The sequence below is a fragment of the Elephas maximus genome, chromosome 20 (genome assembly GCF_024166365.1).
Source record: "Elephas maximus indicus isolate mEleMax1 chromosome 20, mEleMax1 primary haplotype, whole genome shotgun sequence".
NCBI lineage: Eukaryota > Metazoa > Chordata > Mammalia > Proboscidea > Elephantidae > Elephas > Elephas maximus.
Genome location: NC_064838.1, coordinates 35,079,466 through 35,096,354, shown reverse-complemented (window position 1 = coordinate 35,096,354; position 16,889 = coordinate 35,079,466). Strand labels below are relative to the sequence as shown.

Sequence of the window (16,889 nt, the reverse complement as noted above, 5' to 3'; positions counted from 1 at the left end):
ATGAGGGGATGAGACAAATCTGAAATGGTATGAAGGCGCTGGGACAGCAGCGTGTGTGGTGGTTAGTGCCATGAGCTTTCAATCACACAGCTCAAACACCAATTTGGGCCCACCACTTCCTATTTCTGTGACCTTCGGCAAATCACTACCCCTCTCTATATGTCAGGCACTGTGGGACACAAAGCAACAGATCTGTGGCTGGAAGAAAAGAGAGGTGGCAGGGCAGACAATACTCCTCACCTCCCACTGCACAGCGGTGAGGGCCGGCACTGGGTAGATGGGGGTCTATGGGGAGCACATGGTGAGACAGCCACAAACCCCCAGAGCACACACAGGGCCACCCGTGCTGTGATCCTGGAGAACCAAAGTGACAATACCTGGGCCCGGGAGGGTGGCCGGCTGCACGGGCTGCCCTTTCTCCTGCTCATCCATGGCATTCCTCACAGAAGCTGCCAATGGACTTACTGGCTTCACCGTGTCCGGAAAGGGAATGGGAGACTTGAGTTCCGAAACTGGTTTCCCTGAAAACAAGAAGGAAAGAGAATTTTATTTTATTTGCTGAAATGGATCAGCCATCAAGAGGCTGGGTCTAGAAGCCAGAGAACTGGGGCTAGTCTGGCTCTGCCTCAGATTCACACTGTGCCCCGGGCAGGTTCTTCCCCTCTCTGGACCTCAGCCTCCCCGTCTGTAAAATGCTGTGGTCAGACATGACAATCCCTTGTGGTGGGTGTAGTCTAACATTCTGAGTCATAAATGCCCAACTTCCAATCCTACTAGCTGTGTGACCTTAGACAGGTTACTTCCCTTCTCTGAGCCTCAGTGTCCTCACCTAGGAAATAAGGTGGTGATGATGATGATGATGATATCTTCTGCCTCTTCCTGGGTACGCCGCAAGGGGGACTTGAGAATTCAGATGCACAAGGGCTTGGCAGAGTAGAAATTTCCCTGAACGTGTGAGGAAGCTAAAGATGTTCACCCCCTCAGTTGTTCACCCCCTCAGTTCCTATTCACACACCAAAATGCACTTGGACACAGACACATCCTTCCCCGTTTTACAGATGGGAGCCCTTGTCTGTGAAGCACTGACTGAGCCAGCCAGGGACCAAGTGCTAAGACACTGGGAGGACCTCATGTTTGCTGAGCTGGGCCTGTGGCTGGCACAGCCCACCTCCAGCCCAGGCTGTCTCCAGACCCCTCACCAGGCCTCATCTTACCACACACAGACCTCGCCATGCCACTTCCCAGCTTTAAGCCCTTATGACTCTCAGTTACCTGAATGAAGTCCACACTTCTTAACTCAAATCCTTCTATCTCCCCACTGCCTCCCAAATAAAATTGAATTCCCAGGCCCAGCATTCAAGGCCCTTTACCCTCTGGTGATTTGGGTAAAGCCCAGAAGATTGTTATACTCCAAAAGTTCCTCACGTTACCCCAGTACACAGCCATGTGTGAGAAGCACAAGTGGGAGCATTGAAGTTCCAGGGATGCTGCTGACTTGCTTCATGTCACCAGCACATCTGATGGGGCAAGGACGTAACATCATGAGCTATGGGTCTCCAGTAAAATATATTGTCAGGTAAGCTGTGTATCTCTAAACAAAACTGGCTATAACCGTGGAACCTAGCCTTTCACATCCAAGCTTCAGGACTAGAATAATATCAATAATTCCTACATTTTATATGGCACTGCACTTAGATAGCACCATGCAGGTTTATTTAATTTTCACAACAACGTCTGGTGGTGAACATCTATTGGCCCCATCCCACTTGGAGCAAAGGAGAATGAAGAAAACCAAAGACACAATGAAAATACCAGCCCAAAGACTAAAGGACCAAATGAACCAGAGACTCCACCAGCCTGAGACCAGAAGAAGTAGATGATGCCTGGCTACCACCAATGACCACCCTGACAGGGAACACAAGAGACAGTCCTGGACAGAGCAGGAGAAAAATATAGAACAGAACTCAAATTCACATAAAAAGACCAGACTTAATGGTCTGACAGAGACTGGAGGAACCTCCAAAACTATGGTCCCCAAACACTCTGTTAACCCAAAACTGAAACCATTCCTGAAGCCCACTCTTCAGACAAAGATTAGACAGGCCTATAAAACAAAAAATAATACATGTGGGGAGCATGCATCTTAGTTCAATCAAATATCTAAGACCAAATGGGCAGCTCCTGTCCAAAAGCAGGATGAGAATGCAAGAAAGGACAGGAACTGGTCAAATGAACACAAGGAAGCCGGGATGGCAGGGGGAGCATTCTGTCACACTGTGGGGATTGCAACCAACGTCACAAAACAATATGTATATAAATTTTTGAATGAGAAAAAAAAAATCTGGTAGTGAACAGAACAATATGTGCTTTATTTTTTAGAATACTGAGGCTCAGATAGGGAAAATGTCTTGTCCCAGGTCAAACAGCTAATAAGATACAAATCTGGGGCTGGTTTCACTGCCCTGCTGTCCGGCTAGGGCAGAACTGCTTCACTGATGTCACCACCAACCCCGAGCCTTGACTCCCCTCTGTGGATGGCTCGGCCCCTGGACTGTGCCTATGGGAACAAAAGGGCCTAACACTCTGATTTCCCCAGGGAAGAGACACGTGAAGACAGGCTAAAGGATGCACAAAAATAACAATGATGCTGAATGGAGGGATGATGAGTGGCACTCTCCTTGCTATATTTCCTTTACCGTCACTGATGCGTTATTCTTTTTAATAAAATTAACTTATAAAAGAAGGAGCAGAGCTCAACTGTTTAGAGTACAGGCTCTGGAATGGAAACCAGCCCTATCACCTTCAAGCTGTGTTGACTCTGGACAAGTTTTATGAAGACTATTGGAGACAGGCATTTCCACGTCTCTTTCCACAGACTTAGTCGACTTGATTCCTGTGTTTTCTGCCTGGTGAGGTCCTTGTGTAGAGTCACCGTTTATGTTGTTGAAAAAGGTATTTGCAATGAAGAAGTCGTTGGTCTTGCAAAATTCTATCATGCAATCTCCGGCATAGTTTCTATCACCAAGGCCATATTTTCCAAATACAAAGCCTTCTTTGTTTCCAACTTTTGCATTCCACTCACTGGTAATTATCAATGCATCTTGACTGCATCTTTGATCAATTTCAGACTGCAGAAGTTGGTAAAAATCTTCAATTTCTTTGCCTTTGGCATTAGTGGTTGGTGGGTCAATATGAATAATAGACAACGGAAAAGCTCAATATCATCAATCAGAACAAGGCCAGGGCTGACTGCAGAATAGACCATCCAATTGTTCATATGCAAGTTTAAGCTGAAGCTTAAGAAAATTAAAACAAGTCCATGAGAATCAAATATGACCTTGAGTATATTCCATCTGAATTTGGAAACCATCTAAAGAATAGATTTGACGCATCAAATGCTAATGACTGAACACGAGACGAGTTGTGGGATGACATCAACGACATGCATACGTGAAGAAAGCAAAAGGTCATTAAAAAGACAGGAAAGAGAGAAAAGACCAAAACGCATGTCAGAAGAGACTCTGAAACTTGCTCTTGAACTTAGAGTAGCTAAAGTGAAAGGAAGAAATGATGAAGTAAAAGAGCTGAACAGATTTCAAAAGGCAGCTAGAGAAAACAAAGTAAAGTATTATAATGAAACGTGCAAAGACCTAGAGTTAGAGAACCAAAAGGGAAAAACGCACTTGATGTTTCTCAAGCTGAAAGAACTGAAGAGAAAATTCAAGGCTCAAACTGCCATATTGAAGGATTCTATGGGCAAAATATTGAACAATGCAGGAAGCATTAAAAGAAGGTGGAAGGAATACACAGAGTCACTGCACCAAAAAGAATTGGTCGACGTTCAACCATTTCAGGAGGTAGCACAAGATCAAGAACCAATCATATTAAAGGAAGAAGTCCAACCTTCATTTTTCACACTGGTGAAAAACAAAGCTTCAGGAGTTGACGGACTACCAACTGAGATGTTTCAACAAATGGATGCAGCACTGGAGATGCTCACTCATCTATGCCAAGAAATTTGGAGGACAGCTACCTGGCCAACCAACTGGAAGCAATCCATATTGGTGTCCATTCCAAAAAAAGTGGTCCAACAGAATGCAGAAATTATCAAACAATATCATTAATATCCCATGCAAGTAAAATTTTGCTGAAGATGCTTCAAAAATGGTTGCAGCAGTACATTGACAGTGAACTGCCAGAAATTCAAGCCAGATTCAGAAGAGGACAAGGAACAAAAGCATCACTGCTGATGTCAGGGATCTTGGCTGAAAATAGAGAAAATCAGAAATATATTTTCCTGTGTTTTATTGACTACGCAAAGGTATTTGACTGTGTGGATCATAACTAATTATGGATAATATTGCGAACAATGTGAATTTCAGAACACTTAATTGTGCTTATGTGGAACCTGGACATAGACCAAGAGGCAGTGGTTCACACAGATCAAGAGGATACTGAGTGGTTCAAAATCAGGAAAGATGTGCATCAGAGTTGTATTCGTTTACCATACTTATTCAATCTGTATGCTGAGCAAATAACACGAGAAGCTGAACTAGCTGAAGAAGAACATGGTATCAGGATTGAAGGAAGGCTCATTAACAACCTGTGATATGCAGATGACACAATCTTGCTTGCTGAAAGTGAAGCGGACCTGAAGCATTTATTGATGAAGATCAAAAATACAGCCTTTAGTGTTAAATTACACCTCAACATAACAAAAGCAAAAATCCTCACAACTGGGCCAATAACCAACATCATGATAAATGGAGAAAAAATCGAAGTTGTCAAAGATTTCACTTTACTTGGATCCACAATCAGCAACCATGGAAGCAGCAGTCAAGAAATTAAATGACATATTACACTGGGCAAATCTGCTGCAAGAGACTTCTTTAAAATGTTCAAAAACAAAGATGTCACTTTGAGGACTAAGGTGTGCCTGACCCAAGCCACGGCTTTTTCAATCACCTCACATGCATGCGAAAGCTGGACAATGAATAAAGAAGACTGATGAAGAATTGATGCCTTTGAATTATGGTGTTGGCAAAGAATACTGAACATACCATGGACTACCAGAAGAACGAACAAATCTGTCTTGGAATTAGTACAGTCAGAATGCTCCTTGGAAGCGAGGATGGCAAGACTTGGTCTCACATACCTTTTGGACATGTATTCAGGAGGGACCAATTCCTGGAGAAGGATATCAGGCTTGGTAAAGTAGAGAGTCAGCAAAAGAAAAAGAGGAAGACCCTCAACAAGATGGATTAACCCAGTGGCTGCAACAATGGGCTCAAACTTAGCAAAGATTGTGATGATGGCGCAGGACTGAGCAGTGTTTCCTTCTGTTGCACAGTGTCGCTATGAACCAGTACGTAACAACAACACTGGAAGCAGGGAGTCCCTGGGTGGGGCAAATCGTTAAGCACTCAACTACTAACCAGAAGGTTGGCGATTTGAACTCAACCAGAGGCATCTTGAAAGAAAGGCCTGGCGAATTGCTTTTAAAAAGCCACAGCCTTGAAAGTCCAGTGGAGCACAGTTCTACTCTGCAACACACGGGGTCACCATGCGTTGGAATCGACTCAACAATAACGGGTTTGGTTTTGTTGTTTGTTTTTTATAGGAGGTAGTACATGTAAAACACTTAACTCAAAATATAGGAGCATTATTGCTATTGTTAGTATTATAGCGTTAAAATTTTGGTTATCTCCAAAAGCTAAGAAGTTTCCTGAATACAACCAAACACTCTGAGGGACAGAGTAGCAGAGGTAGGGGTCTGGGGACCACGGTTTCAGGGGACATCTAGGTCAACTGGCATAACAAAGTGTATTAAGAAAACATTCTGCTCACTAATTAGATAATAAATTAGATAATAGACAAGAACTATTTTAGGTGAAGGGAAAGACAACACAACTACACTAAACTAAAAGCAAAGAAGTTCCCTGAATAAACTGAACACTTCGAAGGCCGGCATAGCAGAGGCGGGGACTTGGGAAGCATGGTTTCAGGGGACATCTAGGTCAATTCCATAATAAAATCTATTAAGAAAACATTCTGCAACCCACTTTGGAGAGTGGTGTCTGTGGTCTTAAATGCTAGCAAGAAGCCATCTAAGATGCATCAATTGGTCTCAATCCACCTGGAGCAAAGGAGAATGCAGAACAGACACAAGGAAAATACGAGCCCATCAAGAGACAGAAAGGGCCACATAAACCAGAGACTACATCAGCCTGAGACCAGAAGAACTAGATGGTGCCCAGCTACTACCAATGACTGCCCTGAGAGGGAACACAACAGAGAATCCCTGATGGAGCAGGAGGCAAGTGGGATGCAGAACTCAAATTCTAGTAAAAAGCCCAGACTTAATGGTCTGACTGAGGCTGGAGGGACCCCAGACGACATGGCCCCCAGACTCTCTGTTAGCCCAAAACTAAAACCACTCCTGAAGCCAACTCTTAGACTGGACTATAAGACGTAAAATGATACTGGTCAGGAGTGTGCTTCTTAGCTCAAGTAGACACATGAGACTAAGTGGGCAGCTTCGGTCCAGAGGTGAGATGAGTAGGCAGAGGGGAACAAGAGCTGGTTGAATGGACACGGGAAACACAGGGTAGAGAGGAGGAGTGTGTCGTCTGTCATATTATAGGTAGAGCAACTAGGGTCACATAACAATGTGTGTGTAAGTTTTTGTATTAGAAACTGACTTGAATTGTAAACTTTCACTTAAAGCACAATAAAAAGAAAATTTTTTTTTTTTTGGTTATCTTCACAAGACCAAATGCGCAGCTCCTGTCCAGAGGCAGGGTGAGAAGGCAGGAACAGACAGGAGCTGGCTGGATGGACTTGGGAAACCTGGGGTGGAAAGGTGGAGTGTGCTGTCATATTGCAGGGATTGCAACTAGCATCACATGACAATATGTGTATAAAATTTTGTATGAGAGATTAACTTGAGCTGTAAATTTTCACCTCAAGTACAACAAAATAATTTTTTTTTGGTTAGCTCTTAAATAGTCCACATGTTGAATATAAGGAGAGAAGGATGGGAGTTAGTTTTCATTTAACACAATTCAGAATCATTTCAATTTTTTTTTAATTTGTGAGTTTTTTCACTTTAATAGTAATTAAAAAGATGTACGTACATATCTACTGACATGGAAAGGTTTAACTATATTGTTGATTAGAAAAGGTAGGCAACGAAAGAGAATAATCAATATGTTGTCATTTTTTTTGTAAAATATGTACAAAATATTTTAGATAGAAATATATTTATGAAGAGAAAAAGAGCCTGAAGGATATACACCGAAATGTTAACAATGTCTATTTCTGGTAGCGTGATTATCAGTAAGTTTATATGGGTTTCATTTTTTGGTTTATTCATATCATACAATTCTTCAATAATGATCATGTATTATTTACATAATAAAGCATGTTTTTTAAGAAAAAAATCAGTAAGCAAGGTAGCTAAGATAAAGTAATGAACACTCTTCCACATTAGAGAACACAGCATTTCCCTGAAGGCGGATTGTCCACCTACCCAACCCAGGTGAGTAAGTGGACAATCTGTGCATCAGCCCTTCACTAGGCTCAGACCCAACTCACTTTTATTATTTACCAACTATTGTCAAAGACCCATACTGGCTATTTTCACGACAAGTATTCTCATCACACCTAGGAAGTATTAAGATGAGGAAATTGGGACTCAGGAAGGCAGAAACGGAAGGGAAAGGGCACTGAGGCAGGAGCTGTGGTCCCCACCCAGAACCAAGGCAGGAAGGCCAACGCTGTGGGCAGGATTCACGTCCCACTGCAGGGCCCTCGGAGGACACCCACGTCATGTCTCCCCACCTGGGATCTCAACTACTTCAGAAGGGCGTTTCATGGACCACACCGCCCCCACCCACCTCCCATCAGGCCGAGGCCCCTTGGGCCAAAACTCGGGTCTAGAAGGGGGTTCTTCTCCAACAGCCCTGCTGGCAGCATTCATGGAGTCACTCATCTTTGCCTAAGTAACACCACTGTCTTCCACAAGTCCTAGGAGGAGAACAAACAGTCCCTTGTACAACATGGTAACAGGAACAATGGCAGTGTGAATGCTGATCTGTGAACTGATGAGAGGTGTGGCTCCACAAGGTGTGTAGGGTGAAAACTGTGCCCCTGCCAACCAGAGGGAAGGGGCACCCCATGCCCACTAGAGTCGTCCTCTTCCCCACCACACCATCTCAGGCGGGAGCTCCGATGCCTGGAAAGATCCTGTCTTCCTCACAGGGCCGTATCAACAGTGTTCTCCTGACATCTGCTTATGAAGCAAAAGGGCTGAGATGGCTCCTCTGTGTGAGTCCAACAAAGCCTGGCTGAGAGCTCTCTTCACTGGGCCAGCAGGGCTTTCTGGGGGCGGGAACCCCGAACAGTATTTTCTGTAGAACCCACACCCAGAACAGGAGGAAATGCCCCTGTTAAACCTTTTTCCCAAAGGTCCTACCTACACCCAGAACTACCTGTGGCCCCATAGAAAAAGCCCCTTCTCCCCATTTGAGGTGCTAGCCCCAGTTCTGTGCAACCTCGGCACCCTATTCCTGATGACTTTCTGTTTCCCTCTCAGTACAAATCTTTACCTCTCTGTCAAGACAGGGTTGGCAGGAAAATCGAGGTCACCAGCCCATTTGCGGTTGACCTCTGTGGACTCCATCCACGGGTAATATAAAAGGCTCCATTATGCCTTCATCCTGAGGAGAGTCCAGATTTTTTCTTGGGATTTCCACAGTGACACACAACGGCATGGGGATCACACGCAAGCCATGGGGGCTGGCGGAGGAAATGTGGGCGGAGGGGTCCTATGGCCTGCGCCCAGCACCACCAGCACATTTTGGCTGACACCACCCTCCTACACAAGATGTACCTAGTCACCCCAGGGGCCACAGCCACCACAGATGTCAGTTGACAGCCCCCGACGTCAGGACCGCAATGACAATCTGATGAAAAGTGTATTTCCTGTGAAACCCCCGTTACAGCGTGCTGTGGATTTTTACTTTTTTTTTTTTTTTGAGACAGACAATAAATAATATTTATAAACATTAAAATCCTTCATTTCTACTCTTGAGTTGCTGGTGTTTGATCTGAGTTGAGAGAGGCAGGGCAGGCCTCTTCTTGCCTCTTTCCACCGTCAAAGCCTGAGGGGCGACAAGCTGTGGCTCCTCTGCCCCACTCCCTCAAACCTGATCTGAGAGCCGAAAGGCACAACATTCACTATTTCAGAGAGGGAACCCCAGAATGCTACTGAGTAAAAACAGAACACCAGAGGCAGGATGAGGCACGGCAGCCACAGGGTTCACGAAAAAGGGTGGTGGCAAGCCTTGAGTCTCGCATGGAGCTTCCTGTCAAGGCTAAAAGCGGGGATCAGATCGATTATGTAACTCTTGGTACTGATAGACAGAGCAGCCTCGGGCTTCCAGGACACGCACGCTCTTTCCTCTCTGGGATTAAGTTCTCAAAAGAATTCCCCACATACAGTTGATCCTGCAGGATCATGAGATCCACAACTATTATTAAAAAACAAAAATATGAGCAAAGTGCATAGAGCTTTAGTGTTCCCTTTTAATCAGTTTTCTCTCACGTTCCAGCTTTCTGAGAGGGTTCTCAGCTTTACAGGGTCGCTATTATGAGTCAGAATGGGCTCCACGGCTGTACTTTTTTCTCAGCTCTAATGGCTCTCAACTCAGCCTGCACACATTAGAACTACATGGGAAGCTTTTTAAAAATACCAGTGCCTGAGCCCCACTCTGGGACAACTGAATCGAAATCTCTGGAGGCAGAGCCTGGCATCTATAGTTTTAAAAATCTCCCCAGGTGATTCTAATGTGCAGCTCGGGTTGCAAACTGCTGATGGCAATTTCAAGGAACATAAACAGGTCCAAATGACATAATTTTATAACTAATTATGTTCAGCCTCAGAAACTGTTTCTAACTTATCCTGGCAGGTTGATGGTGGTCATGGGAAGTAGCTAATTAGGGAAGAAATTAACTGTGTAGGATTACAGGAAATTTGTGTGTATGTGTGTGCGCGTGTGTGTGTGGTGGGATGATATAATACAGTAGAAAGGGCACTTGCTTTCGAACCGTATCCTGAGTTGTATCCTGACTGTCACTTAGCCAACCTGACTCTTTCGCCCTCTCTCTCGCTCTCGTTCTCTCTTGCTCTCACCCTCTTTCTCTCTTGGCACCTTGGTCCCTTGGCCTGGCCTCTGCCCTCCTCAAACAAGTGTTACAAAGCTCTTAAGCTCTGCCAGTAAGTTCCCAGAGGCACCCCGCTCCTCCTGCCCTAAGACTCTCAGCTCTCTCACTCTGTGGGTTGGCATGCCCACTGTAGATACCTTGCTTTGTGGGCTAGGAAGCCCATTGTGCTGTTTCATGCCAGTCTCCTGGTTCTGCTGCCACCATTTCTCTGCCATTGTGTCTCACTACCTTGTGCCATCTCCGGTGTTAACAGTTCTCCCTCTCTCTGGCTCCTGGGTCTAGGAGGTTCTTAGTGCAGGGACCCTGGATCCAAAGGACGTGCTCCATTACCATCTCTTCTTCATGGTAATAGTAAGGTCCCCCCTCTACTCTGGGGTTGGCTCTCTTTTAAGCTAGTGGGATGACAAAACTGACCAATCCCCTTGTTAGGTACCATACACCTTATTTGCATGGTCACACCCCCAAAGCGGTTCTATGCACCTTATTTGCATTATTAGTAGACTGTTCAATCCCCTTGATGGGCTATAACCACCCTATTTGCACGGTCCCACCCTATCACTGTGTGGGAATTATAAAACCATGTATGGCCAGAAGGGCCATGTTAAGTAATTCACTGCACCTTACCCCCAAAAATATGTGTTGTAAATCCTAACCTCTATGCATGTGGTTATAATCCCACCTGGGAATGAGTTTTCTGTTACGTTAATGAGGCAGGATTAATGTAGGATGTGTCTTGAGTCAATCTCTTACAAGAGATAAAGGGAGCAAGCAGAGGCAGGAGAAGAGAAATACTAAGCCTCATAAAGATAGCCGAGGAACAAAAGCTCAGAAGAGACAAAGCCCTTCCTCCAGAGCCCACAGAGAGAGAAAGCCTTCCCCTAGAGCCGGTGCCCTGAATTCAGGCTTTTAGCCTCCTAAACTGTGAGAAAATAAATTTGTTTACTAAGCCATCCACTTGTGGTATTTTCTGTTGCAGCAACACTAGATAACTAAGATGGGGGGCAGGAAAGGGGGAGGAACCATTTTTGTCTGCCTGTGGCCTTTCATAGCCAGCCTCCTCACACATAGGAGGGTGGCAGCATAGGGATCTTCTCTCTGCCAGGGCCTCCACGGATGGAAAGGGATGCCAGTGCCCAAGAGAACAGCAAGACTTCTACAGCTTCCATGGCCATGGGTGCTAAGGAGTTGACATGTCAGTCCTCAGACCAATTAAATCAGCCTGGATGGTTTTGAAGGCTCCCTAGGGGAAGTGGAGAACCACTGGTTTAACCCAGAGTGATGATGTTGACAAGGGTTGAGTTTCAGGCCCCGGGAACACAGAGCCGTGGGGCAGAAGTGGTTCCTGAGCCCCCTGCACATTTCACCTGGGTTGGCTGACAGGGATAATTTCTTTCTCTCTGCTTTGTATTCTCAAGATGTCCCATACTTTCTCCAATAACATGGCTCACTTACACCATGGAACCCAGAGGAAGAGCACACTGCAGTCTAGCAGGCTTCAAGCTGTTAGTATTCTGCAGGCAGGTGGACTGGTAGCCTAACTTCTCTAAGCCTCCACTTCCTCACCTGACAAATGAGGCTAGTAACTGTACCCCTTCCCCACAGAGTTGCTGTGAGGATTAAATGAGCTACTACAAGTAAAGTAAGTGCTCAACAGATACAAACTATCATTATTACTACGGTTGTTGTTGTTAACCCTGACTATAGGTCAGGCTTTGTCCTAAGTGCTTTCCCACACCCGTGGCCCATTTAGCTCAGATAACAGTTTTGAGGAAAAGGTCAAATTGTTATTTCTGTTTTATGCTTGAAGAAAGTGAAACCCAGAGGAGATGTTTGATTTGTATTTTGTTTATTTATGCCCCATTTCCTTCCGTAGGAAGCCCTGATGGCACAATGATTAAGAACTCGGCTGCTAACGAAAAAGCTGGCAGCTCAAATCCACTAGCCGCTGCTCAGAAACCCTATGGGGCAGTTCTACTCTGTCCTACAGGGTCGCAAAATCAACTCAGAGGTAGTGGGTTTGGTTATTTTTGTTTGCTTCCTTCCCCATGACTCAGAATCACATCGATGGCAACAGGTTTAGTTTGGTTTTTGTTTTCCCTCCATATAAAGGATTAAAGGAGACTTGCTAACAAATACACCGTAGTTGGGAGAATCTGATTATCACAGCATTGCGTGCTGGGCCTTGGGAACATTTAATACAGTGGCAGGGGAGGGGACTCAAGCTGGAAGGCTTTTCCTCCATGAGCACATTCTGGAAATTCCTCCCATCCTTCGGGGCCATCCAGTTAAACGGTGATGTAATATTTATATACTTGTTTTTATTCTTAAACTGACTCATATGGCTAAAATAGATTCCTTCTAGAACAAATGAAAGTGATTCAGCCACGGTCAGTGTCCCTGGTGCCAGCTGGCCATCTCAGGGACAAAAATACCTCTCTGGGTCCTTTTGTCCTTTCCCTCCTAAAGCCTGGGCTCAGCTAGCCTGGGCATCCACGGCCACCACACACTATGAAACACCACTCAAAAGCTCCAGCTCAAACTAGATCTGAAACTTGGCAAATCTGAGGGCGTCACCTGTCTTCCTAACTGCTCAATCTCTGGTATTCCAGAGGACTTGTGCTCTGCCAGCTGCTGAAATGACTCAGCCCTCTCCATTCATTCATCCATTCATTCATCCATCTATTGTGTTAGGGACTGGGGACGCCATCCACTATCAAAACTGATGTAACCCTCACATTAAACCAAACCAAAAAAAAAACAAACCCATTGCTGTCAAGTCGATTCCAGCCCATGGCGACCCCATGTGTGAGGAGTAGAACTGCTCCATAGGGTTTTCTTGGCTGTAACCTTTACACAAGCAGATCACCAGGCCTTTCTTCTACAATGCCACTGGGTAGGTTGGAACCGCCAACCTTTGGTCGAGGTCAAACTCTTTGTGCCACCCAGAAACCTGAATCTTACATCAAGTTAGTTAAATAATATCTAATTATAAACTGGAAGAAGTTCTATGGTGAATACAAACTTGAGGCAGGATCTCTAGTAGACATATTTATATAGGGTGGTCAGGGAAGGCCTCTGTAAAGAAGGGCCACTGAAGCAGAAATTCAAAGGATGAGTAAGGTTAGGAAGGGAAGAACACAAGGGAAATGGGGAGGGACCTGTGTCCAAGTGAAGGAACAGCATATACAAAGATCCCAAGGAAGAAATCAGTTTGGTGTATGTCCTCAAATGAAGGATGGCCCCAGTGGTGAGCTGAAAGAATGAAGAAGAAGTAGTAGAGATGAGGTCAGAGTGCTGGGCAAGAGTTAGACCATGTGGGACCTTGGTTGGATATGACAAAATCACTTTGATTCCCCTGGAATCCAGATTTCTGGATTCGTGGGATTGGGGTATCCCACCCAGGCCATTCATCCTTAGGTGTCCTTTTGAACCTTCAGTGTGGAATCACCTTCAAGTCAAACAACAGCCTAGTAAGCAGCTTAACAGAGGTCATTTTGCCTTAGGCATCGGGTTCTTTTGGAAAATTATCTATTTATAGCCAGCTTCGAGAAGCAGGAACTCTAGGATCTGACCGTGTTTTAGAATGTATGGCATGTCCTTGGTGACTCTGTAACCCACAGACCCTGAAACCCTGCACTGTGCTCTGATGCTATCTCCTGAGAAATTAACATAACAATGACCTACATAACCCACTTTCACTGTTCTCCCTTTGGGGAGCCTTCCCTGTATGTTCCAGTTGATGTTGGGTTGATGCTGCCCGATTCAAAGATTTGAATAGTATCTGCTCACAATACATATATTCTGTTACACTAATTTCTGATGTTTCACTGCGCATTTAAGTTTTTGACAGGTAGAACCTTATCATGAACCCCTCTGAACTGAGGTTACCTGTAGCAGAGACAGTGCTCACCAAATATCCATTTGCTCTCTCGTATTCCAGCCTCCCTTGAGATTAGGCTAGAGCCATGTGGCTGATTCTGGCCAATGGATTCTAAGTGGAAATGATATCTGTCACTTCCTGGACGAAGCAATTAAGAGGTAGTGATCCTTTCCATCCCTCTCTTCCCCAGCCACAATGACCTTGGAAGCCATGTGTCCCAGATGACATACATAGATAGCCAGGGGATCTCTTGACCCATACAGGACTTTACATGAGTGAGAAATCAATCTTTGTTGTGTTGAACAACTAATATTTCAGGATTTATCATTACTCCAACACAACATAGCCTACTCTGATTAATGGAGTGCTTGGGCAGCACAAATGGTTAACACACTTGGCTTCTAACCAAAAGGTTGGAGTTTTGAGTCCACTCAGAGGCACCTCAGAAGAAAGGCCTGGTGATCTACTTCTGAAAAACCAGCCACTGAAAACTCCATGGAGCACAGTTCTACTCTGACACACATGGGGTCGACTGAGTCAGAATCGGCTCAATGGCAACAGATCATTATCCTGATTAATGCCTAATCTGAGCATGTGTTCAAAACTTGTAACCCAGAATAGCCTAGTTGAAACAGCTTAGCACATAGCAGAAGCTCATTAAATGACAGTTCCTTTCATCCCAGCCATTACTCTCCCTCCCTAAAAAATTGGGCGGGGGCGGGGGGGACTGGTTTAAATACTTTGTATATACCCCTCTCTTCTTTCTCACACTATTCCCAAGAAACCAATAGTGATCAAAGCTTTGTTTTTTTCCAGTGCAATAACTAATGAGTAGAAGGAAAGTGTCTTAGTCATCTAGTGCTGCTATAACAGAAATACCCCAAGTGGATGGCTTTAACAAAGAGAAATGTACTTTCTCATAGTCTAGTAGACTAAAAGTCTCATTTCAGGGCATCAGCTCCAGGGGAAGGCTTTCTCTCTCTCTGGGCTCTGGAGGAAGGTCCTTCTCATCAATCTTCCCCAGGACTAGGAGCTTCTCTGTACAGGAACCCTGGGTCCAAAGGATGTGCTTTTCTTCCGGTGCTACTTTCTTGGTGGTATAAGGTCCCCATGTCTCTCTGTTTGCTTCTCTCTTTTATATCTCAAAACAGATTGGTTTAAGACACTATCTAATTTTGTAGGTCTCATCAATATAACTGCTGCTAATCCATCTTAGTCCATTATAGTGATAGGATTTACAACACATAAGGAAATCACATCAGATGATAAAATGGTAGACAATCATACAATACTGCGAATCACGACCTAGCCAAGTTGACAGATATTTTGGGGGGGACACAATTGAATCCATGACAGAAAGTCAGGTGACCTGTCCTGAGTCAAACAGTACTAACCTAATTAAAAAAACAAAAAACACTATCTCTTATGTCTTTGGAAGCCTTCCAGTTTACAAGCAAAGGAGACAGGGGGATGTTTACACCCATTTTTCAGAGAGTGAAAGTGAAACGTGATGCTATCTAGTGATCTACTGAAGAAAGTATTGTCAAGTTCCCATCCTAACTCCATCACTTACTAGCTATGTGACCTTGGGCAAGTTTCTTAATCTCTGAGCCTCATTGTTCTCATCTATAAAATGGAGATAACAAGAGCTGTGAGGTAAGATGCTTGCCCGGGACATAAAAAACTTGTTGCCGTACAGTCAATTCCGACTCATAGCGAACCCATAGGACAGAATAGAACTGCCCCGTAGGGCTTCCAAGGCTGTAAATCTTTATGGAAGCAGACTGCAGCATCTTTCCCCTGTGGAGCTAGTGGGTTCAAACTGCTGACCTTTTGATTAGCAGCCAAGCACTTACCCATTGCACCATCAGGGCTTCTTTCTGGGACATAGTAGGTGCTAAACAGAAGTTACTCCTAGAATCCAGATATCCTGACTCCTAGCCTGGGATGAGGGGGTCATCTTGGCCCAACACACTGCCAGCTCCCAGCAAGTCTCCAGTGGCTCCCAGGCCTGAATTCTACCCAAGGTTTTTTCCCCAGTGGTTGGAAAGGAGTGGCGTTGGGAATGCTTCCAAGAGAGCCCTGGCTGGGCCGCACAACAGCTTGGCCTCTTTGGGAAAGAAAGAGTTCATTCTCTTCTCTTTCATTGCAGGCAGCAGCCAAAAAATCCCCACCCAATGACAGACCAGCTCCAGGAAGGAAGTGACATGCACTGAAGAAGGCAAACTGGAAGTCAGAAATTATTGAGGTTGCACAACCAAGAAGAAACAGCATGAAAATTGTAAAATTTAAAAGAAAACTAAGAAGATGGTGGCAGCACATGTGAAGGTGAAACCTCAGTCCCGTGCCAAGCCCCTTCAGATGCCTGCAGCTTCCTGCCTTCCCACTCAGGTGGCCCCTGGAGCCCACAGGCCCCATTCCACACAGCGGCCAAGACAACAAAACACTTCCCAGGTGAAAACCCTTCACATCTTCCCTTCGTTCCCAGTTTGAAAACAAACTCTTCACCCCAGCTGCATGGCCTGGGAAGCCTGACCCCTGGCTGCCTCTCCAGACTCACTCCACTCCACTCGCCCTTGTTCTCTGACTGAGACCTCCGTGGCCTCTCCAGGTCTTCAAACATTGCTCCTTCCCACCACCAGGCCTTTGCACGTGCTGTTCCCTCTGCCTAGAAACATCTGTGGGATCCCTCACTTGAGTTGGAAGCTCAAGTTTCTCTTCCTTGGGGAAACTTCCCCCGATGAAATTGAATGCTCTCATCACTCATTCACCTACCTACACT

General features: G+C 45.1%; 1 protein-coding gene across 3 annotated transcripts in view; it reads right to left on the bottom strand.

Annotated features, from left to right (window-relative positions):
- The window catches only part of IRAK2 (interleukin 1 receptor associated kinase 2), an 89,427-nt gene that overhangs the window by 37,325 nt on the left and 35,213 nt on the right, over positions 1-16,889 (bottom strand). For all 3 annotated transcript variants that reach the window (XM_049861774.1, XM_049861772.1, XM_049861773.1), the window contains one exon: positions 378-521. In XM_049861774.1, the coding sequence (XP_049717731.1) occupies positions 378-521 (144 nt within the window). The remainder of the gene's footprint in view (positions 1-377; positions 522-16,889) is intronic.